Source organism: Talpa europaea (assembly GCF_964194135.1).
Source record: "Talpa europaea genome assembly, chromosome: 1".
Classification (NCBI taxonomy): domain Eukaryota; kingdom Metazoa; phylum Chordata; class Mammalia; order Eulipotyphla; family Talpidae; genus Talpa; species Talpa europaea.
In genome coordinates, this window is record NC_140073.1 from 139975338 (window position 1) to 139990952 (window position 15615).

General features: G+C 37.1%; 1 protein-coding gene across 5 annotated transcripts in view; it reads right to left on the minus strand.

Moving 5' to 3' along the window:
- IKZF2 (IKAROS family zinc finger 2) overlaps window positions 1-15274 on the minus strand; it is a gene marked incomplete at both ends in the record, with an annotated part of 157474 nt that extends 142200 nt beyond the window's left edge. For 2 of the 5 annotated variants that reach the window (XM_084231841.1, XM_084231840.1), the window contains 2 exons: window positions 10582-10686; window positions 11477-11510. In XM_084231841.1, the coding sequence (XP_084087967.1) occupies window positions 10582-10686; window positions 11477-11510 (139 nt within the window). Of the gene's footprint in view, window positions 1-10581; window positions 10690-11476; window positions 11526-15116 lie in introns of those variants that run through there. The other 3 variants (XM_084231842.1, XM_084231843.1, XM_084231839.1) reach the window with 3 other exon arrangements.
- Between the last annotated feature and the right edge of the window lie 341 nt (window positions 15275-15615).

Sequence of the window (15615 nt, forward strand, 5' to 3'; positions counted from 1 at the left end):
TTAGAAACACTGGTTTTTAAAGCATTTTTAATTTTAAAACAGTACCTAAAGTGATTAAGTACTACTTAAGTATTTTCAATACCTAAAAATTCTTCAGCAACACAATTTTCAAGCTATCGGTGATATGTGTATGACTGAAAAATCATTTTTAAGAGACATAAACAGACCTCTTTCAATCACAAATTAAACATATATCTTAAGTCCTAAAAGGTATGTAAAAATGCTATTTTCAGTTAAAAAGTTAACAAAAGTAACACATGTACAGAAAATAAGACTATATATGTCAAGATTGACTAGATAAAAAAAGGTATTGACATTAAGTCTGATAAAAAGACTTGGAGGGCATGCTTTACATAAGAAATATATTTCCATATGTAAATATTACTTATTGGAATGTGTATGTTTTAAACAACAAAAACTAAAGAAGGAGCTTTATGAAAATGATTATAACAGAAACTGCTTTACACAGATTTGGAAGAAATGACGCCTCTTAGGAACTCAACCAGAAATTCTTAAAGTAAATTCAAATGAAACAAAACAGTGGTGTACTCTAGCACTTCAAAATATGACCAAGTCCTCTATATTGATGTCAGTAAGAAAAAGGTAGAGCTGAAATAATCAGGTATAAGGAAAACGACAGATTCCATAATAATAAGAGAGCAATGACAAAAATGTCAAAGGTGTAGACACCCAGAATGTTAATTTATTAGAACGTGACTTTACACTGATTAATTATATGCTCCTCAAAATATCTGGAGTGCATAAGAAAAGTTAATTGAAGCGTTTCATGTTGTACATGCTACTAAAAGCAGTTTTAAAGAAGTAATAGAGAACCAGTTTTAAAATTATAACAACTAAGAATTCAACCTATAAACACTAAATGTACTATCTAAAGATATTAGTAATGAAGATGATGAAGATCATATAAAATATTCACAAAAGCATTTATATTAACTTGGATTCCACTGAACATGATTGTACAGAATCAGAAATTTAAGAGCTATTTAAAATTTTAGAGATTATATTTTGGGAGATGATCTGTATACTACAAAATCCTTTCAAGAGTGAAACATAGTAAAAATAAATACATAGCCAGAGAAAATCTCAAGTAAATTAGGATTTCAGAATTACTTCAACACCTAGGAAATCAAATTTCCAAATTTCCTCAAGTAGATCAGAAGCATATTATTTAAATACACACCTGCAATATATCGCTCATTAAGTATATCCTTAATTTAATAAATAATTCCTGGGCTCCTACAATGACCCAGTAAGATATTATACACCGGGGATGAAAAGACAGATGAAAACATGGTCATTTTCATCAAACAGTTACATCTGGACAATCACCAATTAATTTCTTTGTTTTCAATGTATAGTCCCAAAATAAAGTTGTATCCTTTGAAAAAAATCTATTTCTGTGGTCAGACTAACTCAATAATTTCATGAAACTGGTGTAATGTTTGCACCTTTAACCTATAAACTAAATAGAGGCTCTTCTAATGTCCCCAAGTAACTCCAGGTGTTTTTCTTAGATGACAGTGGCATTTTCTCCCTTTATCTAAAATAGATATTAAGGGCCTCCCTGGTGGCGCAGTGGTTGAGCGCTAGGTTGTGAGGCTGCCCGCAGCCTCTGTAGCACCAGTTCAATCCCCGGGTAAGGGTCCCACTTGGCACGCAGACCTCTCCTGCCGCCCGCTGCTCCCCTCAGCAGTGTACTTCGTCAGTCTGCCTGTTCTGCTCTCGGCTCTGTCTCTGGTGAATTCTCTCACCCTCCCATGCTTCTGACTGTACCCAGTGCTTGTATAAATAAATAAATAAATCTTAAAATAAATATTAAGACCTCTTAAACTGCTGACCGCATTACCCATCACCAATTCTATGAATGAAAGTTTGAATTTATGGTAATAGTAGTTGGCATTAACAGATTGTTTTTATAGAGTTAAGCTATAAAATCAACATTTAACAAATCTAAAGCAGAAAGAGATAATTACATTAAAGAAAATGAATTGATCCAGCAAGAATTGGTTATAACCTAATTAAATGCATTAATATAAATTAAAGACTGAATCTGGGGAATTTATCCAAGGAAGCTGAGGTGGGAAAATGGCTCTCAGATGTATTTTGGTTAAATCTGTATCTAGGGAAACTAAATCATGTCCATTCAGGGTGAAGGATTTGGACAAAGGCCTTCAACCATAATGATCCAAATGGCAACTCTATCTCTATTGTAATGCTGAATATATTAGGCTCCTTTAGTCTGACGAAATTAAACATTTGAATTATATAACTAACTCCCTTTGTTCAGATTCCTTGCTCACCAAATGACCTCTGCTGATTACCCACATAGGTCAATTCACAAGAACAAAATGATCTAGTCAAGCTAACTGAAGTGATACAGATTCTACCTTAGTTGGTTGGCGGGGCAGGAGGGAGGGCGTTGTTTGTTTTGTTTTAATCCAGGTATAGACATAAGTTGACACTGTGATTTTCAATATCAATTTTGTAAACTTATTTGTGAGTCAACCCTAAGTGTGCTTAGGGAAACACTTTGAGTGCACCACAAATCAAGTTTCAGAACTTGTAAGGCAGAGAATGAAATCCTGTATTATAAAAAATTTCTTGGGGACATGTTATTCTGTGAGAACCTATCTCTAAAGCTGGTTGTATTTTCGTCTGTTTCATGTGCACCTTCAAATTTATACACTTTTGAAGAACTTGGCAGTAAAAAGGTAAGAAACTATTCATTCAACTAAAACAGATATAAATCATGGTCTGTCTACTTACTTGCTTCTAAATCCAACAGGATTATCAATATCCTCCCCCTCCAAAAACTGAATTTATTTGGACCTTGAGAATTAACATCCTTCTCTACAAAAAAAGTCTTAACATATATTTTGTGCCCCAGCATCAGCAGTGTATGAAACAAAGTGTTTAATAAATGTTGGCTGGATCAAGCACTGAAAGATAAAAGTATCTATCCCGAGAGTTCTGAATCTCCATATACAGGAAATTTCAGATGAATTATTTCCATCATTAACATTAATTTGGAATTTCAGGTGTCTTGAGTAATTAGTTTATATTTTTAAGGTGAGATATTTTGATAATATGTTAAGATGTTTTCTATGCCACATTCTGCCCTCTAAGTAATGTTTTACCCCAAGAGACACAATATTATGAACTTCAAAAAATTAATTTTCAAAAAGAAATATATTACATAAGTATATTTAGCTCCATGTTTTCAAAAATAACTGGATAAGAGTATTAAATTCTTTGGTTATTAATGTGGCAGAACTGATCAGTATTTTGCTAACCAATCATTCCTCATAAATTTTAAATCTACATTTATTTATAAATTTATTTATAAATAGGTTACAGAATAAAGATAATTATAGTAGAGGCACTGGAGCATATGGCAAACATAGCCTTATGATTTTTTTAAAAAAAATATACAACAATACAAGTTATAATACTAAATGTATCAAAAAATTTTAAAGAGAAGGGCAGGCATATTGTGTTTAAAAATCAGTGAGTCAATCACATCAACTAATCCTACTTCTAAGACTAGCATAAAAGGACTCTATTAAACAAAGAGAGTTCATTAAAAAGCGTGCTCATACATTTTCAATAAAGAATTTTGATTTAAAGGGGCAATTGGAGAAATAAGGTCATTGATCAAATGGTGAGAATTACTTAGGGAAGAATTTTTAAGAAACACTAAACTATTGTTAAAGTAATACAGGAGCAAAGTAACCAAACCTAAGCTACATATTAGATTTCACTACTTAGGAAAATTCACACTTCAATCTAATCTATCCACCTGCCTGGTTGCTTTGCCGCTCCCAAATTCTACAGGTGCTTCCAACTCTCTATATTCAGAATTAAACCAAACTAATTCTTTTCCTGAACACCTGCTCCAGTATTTCCTATCTTCCCTAATGGAACGTACTGCCATCTATCCAATAATCTAGGAATCATCGTCAAGAAATCCCTCCTCTCCTAACCTTACTGTCTAAGCCTGTATACTTTAAGCTATTGAATATTTCCCTAAGTCTTTTCTTAGGTTTTATTCTCACGACCACTAGTTCTTACAATTTCTCAATCAATCATGCTACAAACTCTAACAAAGACCCTGCCTCTAGACTGGTCCCCATCCACTATAGTTTTCCCCACACTGCAGCCAGTGTGATCCACATCAATGAAAATACTGAAGTCATCTGCTTTGTTAAAACCCTTGGTTGCTTTGAAATGAAATGTAAGTTTCCTTTTATACAGGATATCCTAGATATTGTCCTGATTAATTCTCCGGAGTCATCTCTGGCCTCGAATTCCTAGACTTCAACTAACACTCTAGAAATACCAATCTATTTTGTTACCCAGGACATATCACGTTATTTCTCAGTTCCCATTATGGGTATGTTTACTAAAAAAGCTTCCACTTCTCTCCTAAATCCTAGACATTTAGTAAGTCTCAGCTCAAGCAATCTCTCTAGGAAGTCTTCTAGAACTCATACCACCCTTCACTCCTCATCATAATGAGAACATTGATTTTAGCATGGTATAATGTCCTGTTTAGATATCTTTCAAACTAAAGTATGAGCTTCTGGAGGACAAGGACAGTGTACTATTCACCTCTCAATTCAAGTTACACCTAGCACATAAGACTTAGTCTAGAAATATTTGTTAAATCAACCAGCTAGAATGATAGAGCAACATTCCAAATGCCTATAAATGATAATTATATTTTACATTTACTTCAAATTTAAAACACCTACACTGCTGCCCCCAAAATAAGCAATTAGCAACAATCAGGTATGATTAGGTATCATCAAATGAGAACTTCTGGTACTATGAGAAGTATCAAATATGGTGATATTTTAGGTATGTACTTTCTAAGAAAGAATTGATTCTACATGTGGATAGGTTATTCAACTAAGAGGAGTTTTTCTATTTTCATTTTTAATGTCTTTTATTTTTGGAGAACCAGCAATCATCAATGATTTTTCTAACCTACAACCCAAAACATAAGATTATATGCAGGAACATTGAAACCTAATAAAAATAACATTTAACATATAGACAACACAAATAAAAACTACTTTCTTAACCAAAATCTTCATATATGCTTTAAATGATAGAGAGTTTTTCCTTAAAATTTTACCCTAAATTATTAGAAATCTCAGTCTCTGTTACATGGACCTATGTAGTAATAGGAAAACAGCAACAGTCATAAATTTCAAACAGATCTGGATTTGAACACAATCTCTCTTTCTTATGAGTCATGGGTTGAAGAAAAAGTAATTTGATTGCTCTGAGTGATAACTACAAACTTTATTTATTAGATATTAGCTTGTGCCAGGAACTGTGTTAAACATTTTGCATACATTGCCTCATTTAAACTTCACAACCGTCCACTGAGGTAGGTACTGCTTACCCCATTCTACAGATAAGGAAATTGGAGCTCAGAGTCATGAAGTAACATGCCTTAGGTCATACCGCAAGTTAGTGGCAAAACAGGAATTCTAACATAAATCTGTATATCTCCAATGCCTATATTTTTAACCATTTACAATCTATTGCTTGTGAGCCTCAGTTTTCTGTATTATAAAATGGAGCAACTAATTGCCTCGCGGAGTTGTGGAGATAAAGTGAAATAATATCGATGCATCTAGCATAGTGGTGAGCATCCTACAGATACTCAATAAATGATGCCCCTTCCTCCCCGTGCTCCTGTGGTGATTACCGTATTTGTAAAAAGACAAACAGTTCCTAACTTCCCTTACCTATTTCAGAGCAGAGAGAGTCTGAGTCTTGATTAATTTACAAAAGAAAAATACCACTAAATCAATATGTTTGATATAAACAGACATAATGAGAAAAAGCAAACAGAAACAACAGTCTACCTCATTTTAGGACAGTGATGTTGCTACTTATCATATAAAAATATATCAACATTCAAAATTAGGAGAGAAGACCAGGGAACCTAGAGATCTCAATTCCTTCCAGCCTGAAGGAAAACTAACCAATCATGCATTTTTTTTTTAAAATAAACTTTCAGTGGAGAAGACAGATTCGGACAAAGATAGCTGCAATAAGGATAAAACTTCTATAAAAAGTTGCTTTACTTCTCAAAGACAGACCTTTATCCTTAATATGAAGTAACCTAAAAAAGATTGGGGTAAATGCAGTAAAGCAAAAAAAATATAGCATTTTTGCTATTAATTCCCTGCATATACATACTTCTTTTAGTTCATTTTTTTATTTCCTTTTGGTAGATAGCGTAACGCTTAACTTTGACACCTATAAGGAAATCAAATCACTTTAATAAAAAGATTCCCTAACAAGTAAAAACTAAGTGTAAAGGTATGTTGGGAATATACACCAAGCTAAGTATTTCAGTTCAAAACAGAGTGAGGTTTTGCATCAAGTCCCTCTGGTGTTATATTAAGGTGTGTCCCATGGAAATCCAACCAAGGGTAACTGCCAAACTAGCTATAGATGACAACTCAGAAAGCTGGTGAGTCCCATAATTTAAGCTGTATTTTCAAAAGTGCATTAGAGCATCTGCTTACCAAGATTACCTGATATCACTCCGCCCTCATAATAACCCCTTCTACTTCTGTACTAATGTTTTTTCACTGAAACACAGGTCAGAATTAGCCATGGCAGGCGCCCTGAAATAATGACATTATAATGAGAAATCAGTTAAGTGATCTAACTAACCTACAAGGTAATATTAGTTTTATGTCTCGATCTCGAAAACTTCCTCCTTCAGCTAAGGGACTGAAGAGGATAACTTATTTCTTCAAGCCTCCATGTCCACAGATGAAAAATGGAAATTTATACATGCTTCACAAGGCTCTAAAAAGGGAAACTAACTAAGGAAAAAAAAAAATGAATGTGAAGCACTCTGAGAAGAATAAACTAGATTCCCTGACCTGATTATTGGACAGAGTCTTGTAAAACTAGAATTACTACTTCTTCCAATTCCATACATGCCACCTGGCTATCAACCTCACCGATAAATTACATTGACCGAGAAGTTGATCACATAAAGGTTTTAAAGTACTAGAAACAAGATTTATACTATTTAACTATCTCTAAAGAAAACTTATTCATTAGCATTTTGAAAGTAGATAAGGAACAATAAAATTAACCACAATTTTCTCAACCTTAAAATTTTAAACCTCAAAATAACCAGGAGCAGGTATGGAAGAGTTTGAAAGTCATACTGAAGCAACTCTTCAAGAATTGGAAATGAGCAAACCCAGAAACAGAAGGAATAACAAAGTCTCATCTGATGGGACGAAATACAATATGGATTATTTTTATATTGTTCTGTCTGAGTTGTCTGTCTCAGATTCTTAACTTCCAGATTCTATTTTTAAAATCACTTAACACTGTGTATTTCCAGTAGCCATCAAGGAATATACTGTCATCTCTGACACCGAAGATTGTCAGCAAACTCAATATGTACACTAATGATCTCAGGCAACAATACCCATCTCCTTATCAAAGAGAACCTTAGTCTATAAGAAAACGTCTAAAATTCCCTAGCAAAATTTGTTCTAAAACATAGGAAGTAGTCATTATAACATGTGAAGATCACTTACACTGCTTACTATGTCTTTTTAAGATTATCTTACATGCTGAATTTTAAAGGCAAAAGCTGTCAGGCATTATAACATTTTTAGTTCTCTCCCAAATCCTCAATGCTCTCTTCTAGCCCTGTCAAATAATGATAGCTGCTGTCACTATTTTTTATACAATAGCTGGCAGCATATTGTACAGATACTCTTCATCTTAGAATAGTTATCAAGTTACCTAACCAAATAACTAGGACCTCATAATAAAACTGACCACTTTCCTACAGCCCAAATAAATGGGCTGCTGCAACTTATTGATACTTTACTGCCAGAATGTTAGTTACTTTATAAAAGCACAGGTTTTCATTTTTTCCCTAAACTTTTCAAGAATATATCTTCCCCTCTCACAGGAGTGCAATCCTGTCCTCTCTTTGTTGCAACTGGAGGCTCTCTCATTCTATCATCAGGTTTTCACATTTACTTTTGGCTTTCCTACTTTCAATAAAAACCACAATTCTGTTTTTAGAAACGAGAGTCCTTCGGGAAGTACATTTTAAGATACAAAACAATGCAGAAAATAAATGGTATTTCCATTTGATAAAGTGAAAAATGCATGTTAAATGATTTAGAAAAACCAGTGATCTAGGGCACAGTGATTTGACTGGACATAAATACATGAATATACATACATACTCACACCTACACACACACACACACACACACACACACCCCTACACACACATATTATTCCAAGTCTCAGAATAATCTTAGTGACCAATTCTAGGTTTTGTGGTCTAGTTAATAGACCAGAGTCCTTCTCTACCACTACTTGCTTTGGCAATCTGAAATGCTGATATTCTCTTAGATCTAAGAGAGGAAAAATGGGTATCTTCTCCATCTAACACCTAAGTGGGTAACCTAGATACTGTAAATAGAGGCTACATAAAGGATGCAACAGACAGCTCTGAAGTGAGAGCCAAAATATTTAACCTGCAACTCTTTGGAAAAGAAGACGAAAACACATGCAGCTTAGCCAAAAACTGTACTAACATGGAATTGCCACCGGCTACTAAGTCAAAAAAAAAAAAAAAACCACAACAAACAAACAAAACAAACAACAAAACTACCAAACTTAATTTTACTATTATTGGGTGTGAAAAGCTCAAATGTCAAAGCACAGTTCTTATTTGTTCAAATTGATTATGCCTATGCTCCTCACTGTTTATTTAAAATAAAGAGGTGAACAGCCTTTCAGAAGTGAGTGCTTACACAACCAGAATCAAATTCACAAATAAAGGAGCCAGTTAACCAATTAACAAACATTTTCCTGCTATTTAGCAGATGCTAGGGAATGGCAGTTAAAAGCCCAGGATTAACCATTATTTTTTTAACCCATGTTTCCAAAGCCAATAGCTAAATATTTACCAGAAAATGCATAATCAATTTATCCTTACTCCTTAGGAGATTATAGAAAAATTATCTGAAAAATAAAAATCTTTTCTACCAAGAACTACAAACATTAAATGTTGAAACATAAAAAGCACACTGCCTACATTGCAACTGTAGTATAACTTTTATCAAATCAATAACCACCTAGCAAAAAAATTAATTACTACTACAAGAGCCATTATAAGAGATTAGTACTATAATTTAATATACACATACTATTAACTCTTTCTGCATGATAAAAGAATTTCAAGGACCACTTCTAGAATGAAATCTACCTAGGAACTACTTCCCATTAATAAAAAGAAAACTTTTTAAAACCAAATTCACATAGTTCAATAAAAATTTCAAATCAATAACTAAAATCTCTTAGTTAATGAATTGAAAAATTGATTTAATAGTACTCCATATAATTTTGCTCATAATTCATAACTTTTTTCTACTTACAATGTTAGTAGGTTTATAATAATCTTTATAAGAATTAAGAAGGGAAAGTGTAAAGGAAAATTTGTTCTCTCCAGATAATCAGCATTAACTAAAGAATAGTCTCATAATACAGTATATGATTTAGGGATTTTGTTGTTGTTATTAAACATTGTGGGAAAAAAAATAAAAGGGTTTTCCTTCACCTATCACCCAAATACAAAACTTTTAAATTAAATAATATTTACACATTCTCAGATGTCCTCTCTATATAAGACTATAACACATACAAAAACTATAATGGAAACACGAGATTTCAAATTACATTTGGACAGGAGTAAGTTTAGACATTAAGTCTAAAACTGATAAGACATTATAATTAAGAGAAAACAAAATATAGTCTAAAAGTATTTTGTCTTCTATCACTGACTACATGTAAATTGCTCTTTTATTAAGAAAAAAAGCAGTGTTTTCCACATTAGAGAGAAGTCCTTTATCCAGCATAGTATCCAAAACTAACTGTTCCTACAAGTTTAAAACCTCCTTCCAAATTTTCTCAGTTCTTCTCTGGATAGTGAGAAACAAAAGGCTTTCACTTTGTTAAGAGAAATGGATGTAAATGAGCTCCATAAATTTTTTCCAATTATATTTCACTTCCAATGCTTTGAAGAAAAAACTTTCACATGTCAAAAAAATAATGCTCAAGTCACACTGCAATACCACCACTGATGAACTCGCTTTGTACCAAGGCAATATAAAATTAATTCATTTTTTTTTTACTATGAAGAGTCCTTTGGAAGTGACAGGTTTTCATATTTTTCATCCAACAACAACAACACATCTAGTCATAAACCTGGCGAGTCAAAACAATAACCAGCAAAGCCTAACATTTCTTACCTGATACAGGTAAGCACCAGCTCCCAAATGCCACCTTGGGATAGTTCAGACTAGTAAGCAGGCTCATGTTTTATGGTACTAGAATGAGCAGGAATAAATCTGTGTTGTTCTTTCTTTAGCAAAATCTATAGCAGCAGCTACACCACAATGTGAGAGGACCCTACAGACCTAACAAATTCAAGTCTGTCACTAGAGAAATAGAAAAAAAAATCATAAAATGAAGACTTACTGCTTGTCATGTGACTTGGTGAGGCATGCTGTCCATTGGGTGTGCTTGAGGTGAGGTCAATTGCCATATTGGAGTGCTCCCTTTCAGGTGAAAGCTCATTGTCACCTGCTTTCACAAAATAAAATCTTTTGGTCTCTGTTCACTGTCACATAAAATCTAATTACCAACTTTGCTTCATACATGCAGTGGAATGCATTGCGTTGAAATTTTAATGTTATACATTTTTCCCTTAAAAGAAACAATAAGGAAATATCATTTAGAAATATAGCGTAAATGAATGAAATGATGAAAAGTCACAACCAGTCCACAATAAAAAAAAATTCAAAGTTTCATTATTACAATAATCATAACTGAAAAATAAGTGAAACTGGAGTAGTTGATTTCTAAAGTATCTTTTAGTTGGGAAAAAAATGTTTCCTTTTACCATCAAATTTAATTATTAAGCATATCATATTTATCAGCAGCATTTTTTCCAAAATGATTATCAAGAATTGGATGTTTGAAAGGAGAGTTGCCTAAAAAAAATTATCTAACTTAAGGAAACTAATTCTCTACCATGTTGTGTTTGAAAATTAGGTTACAGAGTAGTAACTATTTAGTACTTACCATATCAGTAGACATACATCTAAACAAAGTAAATTTTTAAAATCTAGTAAGAAAGTGTTGATCTGCCAAGTATTACTAATTAAATATTATCCTTAATATAGTAAGTATAGTTCTATATTTCCTTCTTCACTTCTGTGCTGCTACTTTCTTAAACTCGTTTAAAGGTGAAATTGTGAACAGACAAGAAAACATCTGATTCTTGATAAAACTTATCATTCACGCAGTATAATATAGGTAATACAAAAACAATTTTACTACCAAAAACAAATTAATGAGTAAGAATACTTACACGTTATATAGCCATCAATAGCCTCTGTTTCCATAGTCAAAGTGCAGTGCTGCAAAGTAAAAGATTATACCCTTAACACAATGATTCCTTTCAGTATTTGCCATTAAATGCTTAACTTATTTGAAGCTCCAAGCAGTTAGCCCATGTTGCTGCTGCTGCAACCTGTGCCCAAGAAACATACTACAGTGTACTGTATGTGCTCATTTGCAAGTCACTGAACTCTTTCTGCAAATGATCTGATTCCTACTGGAGATAGGATAGGAAAGATAAGTGTGCTGTAAGATGGGCTGTGGTAAGAAAGGAATGACGCTTTTAATCTGAATTTACTTGCTTTTAAGCAAAAAAATAATAATAATATATATGGGGGAGGGAGGATATGGCTCCAGCGTGTCAGCTTTAACAGGGATTTAAGGATTTTACCATTCATTTCTTCCCACAATCACACTGCAGTTTGAGGACTTCCCTAGTGTACAGATAGCTCTATTCACAATTGTTGCAAGTTGGTTCATCATGTTCTAACAGGGAGGGGGGGAAAGGACAAACAAACATAAGAAAACAAAACAAAACAAAAAAACTTAGTGCCCAAGTGTGTCTCAAAGGTTTCTGCAGCAGTTACCCAACTCCCTGACTTGTATTGACATTTTAGCCTACCCCAAGTTCTGGGTAAGCACCTGTTCAATGGAACCTTAATTTGCTGCCAGACCATGGCTGGATACAAATGCCAAGTCTACTAATACATTTTGATTTTGAAAATTTCATAAACTTTTTTGTTGTTGTTGGGAGAAGATAATTACTTTTTTAAAGTTTGGGAAATTATTTTCATGCACCAATGACACAAAACAAGAACTTAATTCTCAGAAACAAAAGTAAATTGTAGGAGATGACACCCCCTAGCTTTGATTTCACAAAATGAAAAGATCAATAAGCTAACTGTATTCTTTGAAGGAAAAAGTTTAGAGAATTGACATGTCCTGAGGAGATTTTTACTTATTTTTTTTCCATTGGCCCTGGTCCTTTTTGCCTTTAGTTTCAAAACTCTCACTGCACCAGCAGCTAAATTATTCACAATGAGCCATTTCTGTATTGATCGTCAAGTATATTTAGCCCTGGCTCCTGGAATTTCTCCATTACTTACTGGAAAACAGGCAGCTTCACTTCTTGTCTCCAAAACCACTTCCCTTCTCTCTCCCCTCCCCTTCTTCACCACCACCCTCCTTACCACCCCCCCAAAAAAAACTTTCTTTCTTTATGGAATAATCAGATCAAATTCCCAGCTCAGTCACTACATAGCACTTAAATTTCAACCTGCTGTACTGTTATCAAATTATTTCAAATTATGATTACATAAGGTTCCAAAGAAAGGCATCTGTAAAGTTTAAAAGGGGAACAGTTTCTTCGGATATTTTGCAATTGAGTTTATCTCTTTAAAAATGTACACATTTAACACACACATATTAAAAAGAAAGAAACGTCAGAGAGAAGCGAAAGAAGTCTGCCCCATCAATGAAATGGTTATTAACCCTCAGACAAGAAGAGAAAGAAAAAGAAAAGGAGAAAGAGAAACGAAATGTACATACAAAAGAAATTGTCCTTTGATTAAAAAAGATTCATCACCATTTCCAGCTCTGTCGGGAGATCTCAGCTTCTTCTAACCCCTCAAAGAGGAGGTGACAATGTCGGGCTGAAGATAAACGGAGAGAGAAAGAAAGAAGTTTTTTGTGTTTCCCACTTCTCTCCTTCCCTCCCTTGGCCCCTCAAGCCAAGCCCCCTGCAGAGTTCAAGGCGAGGAGGAAGGAAAAGCACTTTACAGGTGGGTCATTCCGAGCCCAAATCCAGCAAACAGATCGGCTGATAAACAAAACCAAGAAATGAGAGAGAAGGAACACCCCCCTCCTCCTCCTCGCCTCCTCCTCCTGCCCCTCCCCCTCGTCCCTTTGGGATGGTCTAGTAGGAAAAGTCACTCAGGAATGGCACCACGTACTTTCAGGAAAGAGGAAAAAAAGAGAGAGAGAGAGAGAGGTCAGTCAGTGCTACAGCAATGCGATTAACAAGAAGAGAAAAAACTTGATCCACCGGTTCCTTAAGAACCGACCAAAAGCTAAGACAAGAAAACTGAAAGAAAAGGGGAAGGGGGGGGAGGTAAGAGGGAGGGACAGTCAGGCAGAACCCAGCAAGGAACCCAGGCCAACTTCACAGGACTGTTTTTGGCCCTTGGCAAAGGGGGGAAAAAAAGAAAAGAAAAGACAGAAAAAGAAAAAAAATTCAATCTTAATTCCATCTCTTGCGCCCATACTAGAACCTGTCAAAGTGATTTAATTGCTGCCTTTTTACATGTGTCATAGCAGGTCTGCCCCCCCCCCATTCCAACAGGATCTCGTCTATCTGGACAGCTGCAATGTATTCCAGGCTACCCCAATCTTTCTTGGAATTCAAGTTAAAACAAAGCAAAACAAGTCCAAATCCATGACAGCTATGGAGATGAGAACTGATGAATCGATTAACATCCCAGAAACAAATTACCAGAAGGGGACGATAAATTAAGGCAGAGGACAGCATCTTTAACCCGATTCCCTGAGCGTCCTTCACAGAAATCACTCCCCTAATCATCACCACAATCCATGCCTCGCAGAGAAAAACAACTATATTATTATTAGTACTATTATTATTACGGGTTAACAGCAACAAGTCATTTGATCACATCACAGTGCAAAACGAGATGCCATATAATTACACTTAACTTTGAAAACACTCCCCCCTTTGCAAATCAGATACGCATATTTATATATATAGATATAGAGAGAGAATCTATGAATCAGAAGACAAATAAAACAAGAGCTGTTCTTCATCACGCAAAAGCCAAGCGGAGATTTACCTCAGCCGTGCATGCAGTAAAATAATCCCATCACCCTTTTGTTTGTGTTTACAGTTAGTGTGTCCTCTCTCTTTCTTTCTTTCCTGTGCCTAACGTGTGTTTGTGCACTGCAGTTGGAGGTGGAAACTAAGGCAGTGGCTCTGTAGCTAAGGGTAATCCTGCTTTTACTTCCTCCATCTTCAGCGAGGAGCAGGGTTAGCCCGGGACAGCTGGTCAAACCCCGAGAAACCGATCCGCCGGCGCCGAAGCACATCTCCCCCGCCGGCCGGGCTCGCGCAGACGCCCGCGGGCGGAGGGCCGGCCGGCTGGGGCCGCTGCAGCTGCGGGCGGCGGGGCCCGGGGCTCGGGCGTGCGTGCGCGCGCGCGCGCCTTCAGGAGTGTGTGCGGGGCCCGGGGGCTCGGGCGTACGTGCGCGCGCGCGCGCGCCTTCAGGAGTGTGTGCGGGGCCCGGGCGCCCGCGCGCCCGGGCGCGTGTGTGTGTCGTGGTACGCGCGCGCGGGCGGGCGGGCGGGCCCGCGAGGGCGCGTGTGCGCGTGTCAGCGCGCTGCGCCGCTCGGCGTGCTCGGCAATCGATTACAGGACAAGTGCTGCCCCGGCGGCTCCGCGCCGCGCGCCCTCCCCGGCGCCCACCCGCGCGCCCGGCCGCGGCCCCCTCCCCGCGGCGGCGGCCCCGGGACGGCCGACCCCGCCCCCCGCGCGCGGCCAGGTGACGCGCTTTGGAGAGCGCGCAGCGACCTCCGCCCGCGCCCCCGGCTTAATAAAGCTCACGTTTTCTGCTGGCTGGGACTGGACCGGGACTGGACCGGGAGAGGGAGGTTCATTTCGGCCGCGTGAAGTTTTCTTCCAAACTGGGAACCGCGGTGAGGCCGGGCGCAGGGAGCGGGGCGGCGGCCCGGGCGCCCGGCGCGGAGCTCCGGCATCGGCGTCCTGGCCGGAGTCGGGGTGTGCGCGGGGACCCACCCACTCGGGCTTCGCAACGAACCGTGCGGCACGATTTCAGAAAACCCTCCTGATAGACCAGGGCGCGAGGCAGGCTGGAGGCGTCCTCGGGAAGGGATGGGGAAGGACATGCAGGGCTCAGGTGAAGCGCCTCTGTGGGGTTTTGCGCTCCAGTGCAAGTTTAAAATTGGAGTGTTTACTTGTTTTTGTTTGTCCCCCACGCATGTGCCACATGCACCAAAGTCAGGGGCAGTGGTGAGGAGCCCAAGAGTTGTTGCTAGGCCAAGTGTTGCCCGTCAGTGTCATCTTTTTGAGTTCAATAGCACAG